Here is a 6,000-nt window from a genome sequence, read left to right on the forward strand (position 1 = left end):
ATTTTAATAAGCTGGAGCCTACTTTGAATATTTAAATATGCTTAAAAGTTAAACAAACAACTATCGTACTAGATGGCTCAATGGCTAAACTGAACTAACACTCCAGAACTTGCTATCTGAATAGCAAGCTGGTAAGAATGGGTTGGGTGACATGTCAAGTGGATACATGGTTGGATTAAAATGTATGTTAAAGAGTGCTCATCAATTGTTTCTCATCAAAGTGGAGAAGGTTATCAAAGATAATGCAAGACCAAATAATGGACTTGTACTCTTCAATATTCTTATTAAAGACTTGGAAGAAGAATTGGAATAAATGCTTATTAAATTTATGGATGACACAAAACTAAAGAGTTTTTATAACTGACCCATGATAAGACAAGCACTAAGTTTCAGTATTAAAATGTAAGAATAGCAGATGTTTGAAAATAGATTGAAATACCATGCTATAAATCTTTCCTCCTTCATGGAAGGAATTATGGACATTTTAGTACATACGATACAGTATCCAAGACTGTGCAGCACTTTGGATCTGAAGGGTAAAAGGGGCTTCAGAGCTTGCCAGGTGCTTAAGTAGTACCTCTCAACATGCAGCTGCCCTCCAAAGCTACACTGAAACCCCTTGAAAATATGTTTTTGGTTTAAGAAGCTGCTGACATGTCCTACCTGTTGCCTAGAATTCCCCAGCCAGGAGCTGAAGTTCACACATCTTAAAAGTTGCTGAAGTTGAGAAACACTGCTCTAAAGCATCTTTTTCCCTTTCAGTTCAAAGCACTGTCCACCCTAACAGTTTCTGCAATTCTGCTTGCAACACTTGACACAGAGATGTTACTAAGAAATAAAAGAATGGAGAGGAAGCCAATGGATCTTCTACCCCAGCATTAGAAAACTTGTGGCCTTCCAGAACTACAACTCATCCCTCAACATTAGCCATATACACTAAGTGAGACAGGCACTTTGGAAGGGCTGGGGGATAAAGAATGGGGTTGGTTTTGTCCACATGTGTTAACAGATTTACAGAAAAAGAAAAACTTTTCTAAAATTATTCATGCTGTGTTTAGCCTCAATAGTAACCTGAAAAACATTGCTTCTTTTTAAAACCTGAACAGAATCATCATGATTATTTAGTTTTATATCTAGCCTTTCCACTAAGAAAAATGCCTGAGTGGCTAATAATAACGAAGAATACAGACAAAATGAAGTAAAACCACAATTAAATATAATAATTATAAAGACAAAATGAAAATAATAATTTGCTGGTGAACTTTTTGTAATACAGATTTTGAATATTTGGATTCGCAAAATGTTTCACTTAATACTTCCTCCTTCTACTTAAAAAATGTCCACCTAAGAAAATGTTGTAACTGTCATGGTGTACAAAACCTTAGTAAAGCCGTTATTTACTATTTCAACACTAAACAGTCAAAGTGTGGTCTGTGGTTGTAGGTATTACCTCAAGCGTAACAGAAATTTGACATTCTGAATCTTAATGATAATGTAAAAAGCATTCATATATAAATGACCCTTTCTTCAAGCAGCTTAAGTTTTATTTAATTCTTAAACTAATCCTGAAAACAACTCTCAACTAACTTCTAAGTTGTCAAAATGAAATGGTGGGAGTATAAATATTTTCAAGAAATACTTTAAAAGAGTGATTGGTCCCAGTTTAGCCAGTAAGCCTCATTGTTGAGGGCTGATTTCATCTCAGTTTTCTCTAATTTAATATTTTGGATTACATGGTTTATTTATACAGCACCCCCAATCGTATGCCATGATTACAGAACTCCCCAGATTTTAAAAAAAGTACCCAAGGAGACTACAATCTAAAAGAAAAAATGGGAGAGACAAATATAGAGAAGAATGAATGCAAATGAAGTTACAAAGACTTCAATCTGTTAATTACCTCCTTCTAATACTCCCACATGGCAGGGCACAAAATAATGTTCTTAAATTACAGGTACAGCAGATAGCTCACAGTTTAACTTCTTAATAATAAAAGCAGTTTAATAGCTAGACCAATTATCAAGGAAAGAATGTTCAAATTGGAATTCCTGCACTACGCAGGTAGATACTTTGAATATCTCCAGTAACATATGTTAAAATATTATATATTTTAATATATTTTTAAAATAAGCCTAACATGCCAGAGGAAAAGACTAGCATGAAAGCATGAATCACCAAGCAAAGGATGAAAAACCCTGTGCACAGAAGAAAAAAAAAAGACTAAATTCTTTCCTAGGCATACTTTTCAATAATAATTTTCAACTTGCTGCCAAAATATTGCTAAACTTATTACAGGCGAGTGAGCTAAACTACCAAAATGTGGACTTACTTTAAATCGGGCATCATTATCTATTGTAAACCAAGCTATAGAAGCTAATTTGCTTCTGAGAAATATATTTCTGGTGCCAATGCAAATATGTCTACTAACCTAGTTAGTACAAATCACTATAAACATGGTATTCTAAACTGTTCTGCATTTCATATACATCTTTTAATCACTAAACAAAGCAGATAAATCATTTGCTAATATGATTATTACAATGTAAAAGCTACAATCACAAGTCTCCTTTTCAATCTTCAGAGAAGGCAGTACTTACCAAATGTGATGTTATAACATGCATCTTAGCTTACAATGAAAAACAGTTCACTCAATATTCTCATTAATATAAATACTGCATTTTACATACATACATACACCTTACACGACCACAACTGGAGCAATATCAGTTTACTGGTAGTGGTTCATTTTCTTGGAATATCATAGGGTTTTTCTAAATATAAATGACCATGCCTAAAACAGATGATAAACGAAGCCATGTCATTTGTATGGACATCATACTAGAAGCTTATATGATAAACATTTCATCATTTAAAAGTGATAATACTAGAAGCTTACACTATTACCTCATCAGACTGCTTAAATACCGTTTCCCACAACCCCATTAACTGCAGTATACGTTTCCAATACATTAACAAAAAAATGTGGAAGATTAGGTTCTGAAATGCAGGATGGTGAAGCATAATAACAACAACAACAACAAGGTTGCTTCTACCTTTTAGCTCCCCTACACCTATTTCAATAAATAATGCCATCAGCACCTGACTGCTGTTCAGGTTCCATTCAAGGGAGCATCACAGCATCTTTTGCTTTCCATTTAGTACTTTTGCTGATGTGATTTGGCTGACTTTAAGTTCTTGTACTGCCAGTGTTTGTAAAAGGAGAATGCTTTCATCCCACGGGAACTGAGGGCATCCCAAGAAACTTTACTTCCTGTCATTCCTTCTGTCATCCAGTGGGGAACTCTGAATCCATAGGCTGAACAGAGTAATCCGAGATACTAATCTCTTGGAGCGGTTGTGCCTCACCCACAGACCCACTGCAGCCCTTCTCCTACTGTGCTACTCAAGTTTTCCAAGTTCCTGCGGAGAAATGCACACACCAGGGGCAGCCAAAGCCCCGCTCATCGCCGGATCACCCCTCTCCCCCCTTTGACAGCCCATGCAATTTTGAAACAAAACCCCCGGGCGCTGCTGGGCAGGGAAGAAACTTGGGGCAACCCTTGTCGATCCCCTATTGCTCAGCGGGCCAAGAGGAAAGAACCCAGCGCTCAGCTCCGTCTGCCCTCGCTGCTCGGGCATTTGAGAAAACCGTACCTGCTTTCTCTGGCCACGATGCATAGCTCGAGAGGTGGGGACCAGGTGATCCTGGGCAGCTTTGCCTTCTCTCGACGGGAGCCCTCAAAACCTCGAGCCGCAACAGCAAGACAGCCCGGCGTTGGGGTTTGCTTCGTGTACTCACCTCTTCCTTTCTCCCTCCTTTCTTCCCCTCCCTCCTCTCTTTGCTGATACACCCCCTGAAACTGCTCTCTAGACAAACCTGGTCCCCGTTCCCATAGTGACAGGTACCGCCTCTTGCAGCAAACGGATTGGCGGAGGCGCTCCCCCTTCTGGGAATCGCGTAGGGCTGCGATTGGGCCGCCGCAAGACAGCCAAGTTCAGTTGCGCGACCAGAAATAAAGGAACAAAGGTGCGTTGCATCGGGGAAGGTACGTGGCGCTAACAGGAGTGGGCGGCGCTTGTTTTTTGTTTTACCTCATTGACGCGAGGCATTGAAAGTGGAAACCGGAGGAGGAGCTATGGAATGCAGGGCAGCCAATGGGAGAAGCCTAGCAGGTTTTCCCGAATCTGACAGGGGAAGCCGCCGAGTGTTTTCTTCCTTTGCTTGTGTTTTGGGGGTGGGGGGATGGGACAGCCTGCTGTCGAATGCACTATCCAACATCTGGAATTTACCATAGAAATATCATCACCAATTGGATGTCGCTCTCTTAGCACTGCAGTGAAGATAACACGGCTACCTTGTTTGGTCTGCAGAAATCCGGACGACCACTGAACGGAGGAAAAGCGATGTAGAAATCTGGGATTTTTGCAGCTCAGATATGGTAGCCCTGCAGCAAACCAACCTCGTGGAACTCTGCAGAATCCTTTTATTAACTATGCATCAGCGAAACGATAATTTAAGGGCTAACAGATTTACTATGGCATACTTAAAATCTTTTCTCATTCTCTTGCAACGGGTGGGATTTCAACTCCCAGTAACGTTGGTGGTGGGCTGGAAGCACCAAGTGGGAAAGATCGAAATAGTGTGCATGGATTCAAGTACACTATATTTCATAAAGGTGGGACAAGGCCTTGTTATTTTTGTTACAGCTCGGAAGGAAGGAAGGGAAGAGAAAGGAAGGGCTCTTTCTATCTACTCAGAAATTGTAATGGTATGTAGGAATTATGTCAGCCTTCCCAGGTAGACCAGATAGGAAACACGATGAGCTAATTCTACTTTATTGTAAGGCTACATTAACAGAATCATGCAAGTCTGAAAGTACAAATCCCTTCCCTCTCTTTTTACAGCCTGATAAGTTAGGGATGGTCCTTTCTGAGTTTCTTTCTGTGTCCGGTATGCAGCTGCAGGCTCCCCCTCCCCCATCTGATCATTCCCTAGGCAGCATCTCCCAAGGTCATTCCCATATACCATTACAGAAATAGAAGTAAGTATCTCCCTTAGACATTAAAGCCAGCTGGATGACTTTGAGCCAATCACTCTCTCAACCCAACCCACTTCACAGGGTGGTGGTTGTGGGGAAAATAGGAGGCAGGAGTATTAGGAATGCTTGCCACCTTCAGTTATATATAAAAAAGGTGGGATAAAAATATAATAATAATAATAATGATGATGATGATGATGATAATGATAATAATTGTGTTTACTCAGGCTTATTTTAAAAATGTGTATTGGCTTGAATCCTGAGGATGGCCTAGCCAATTAATAGTTGTCTTTATTTTGTAGTATTTCTACTAGAACCAAGGAAAAAGGCTTGGTCAAACCATGAAATTGCACTATAGATTGGCATTACAAAATTGATTTTGCTTTGTTTTATTTGGTCTTTAAATTGATGCAAATAAATAAATCCTTTCCTAATGATCCCAAACTCTGAATTTGTCTTTTTTTTATTGTTGCAAACAGTTAATGTTCTGGTGATGTCATCCACTACAGTCCCTGCTTGGTCATAATCACCTTGAAACATAGCAGAAAATCATATATTTGACATTAGAATTACTTTGCCCATGTCTCTCATTTTAAACTTGCTTACCTGGATCTGCATTTGCCACTGTAATGTTCATTCCCCTGATGGGAGAAGTATTTAATTCATCCATTGGCCATTATAATTTAAAGTGGAAAGGTATATCCAGTCAAGAACAAATGGCAGAATGGCAATCCACTGCAATGTGGCCTTGCCTTTTGCTCCTGATGTACTTAAATAATTTGGTTAGCATATTCACCCACTTGAATGGGATCAAAGGGTAAGTGCTGAACCTTAAGTGAAGCAATTCTAAAGGGAAACAGAGTGTTCAAACAAGATGAGAGGGAATGTATTTATCTGTTTACAATATTTAGTACTTCCTTATTCTGTGAGCCTTCAGGCAGAATTTAGTTAGCTCTAAAAT

At 39.3% G+C, this 6,000-nt stretch overlaps 1 protein-coding gene across 1 annotated transcript in view; it reads right to left on the reverse strand.

The window, feature by feature from the left end:
* The window catches only part of NUCB2 (nucleobindin 2), a 50,112-nt gene extending 46,228 nt beyond the window's left edge, over nucleotides 1-3,884 (reverse strand). Inside the window, exon 1 of the mRNA XM_063289402.1 lies at nucleotides 3,650-3,884. Within this exon, the coding sequence (XP_063145472.1) occupies nucleotides 3,650-3,678 (29 nt within the window). The 5' untranslated portion in view covers nucleotides 3,679-3,884. The remainder of the gene's footprint in view (nucleotides 1-3,649) is intronic.
* Nucleotides 3,885-6,000: the final 2,116 nt, after the last annotated feature.

The sequence above is a fragment of the Candoia aspera genome, chromosome 1 (genome assembly GCF_035149785.1).
Source record: "Candoia aspera isolate rCanAsp1 chromosome 1, rCanAsp1.hap2, whole genome shotgun sequence".
Classification (NCBI taxonomy): Eukaryota; Metazoa; Chordata; class Lepidosauria; order Squamata; family Boidae; genus Candoia; species Candoia aspera.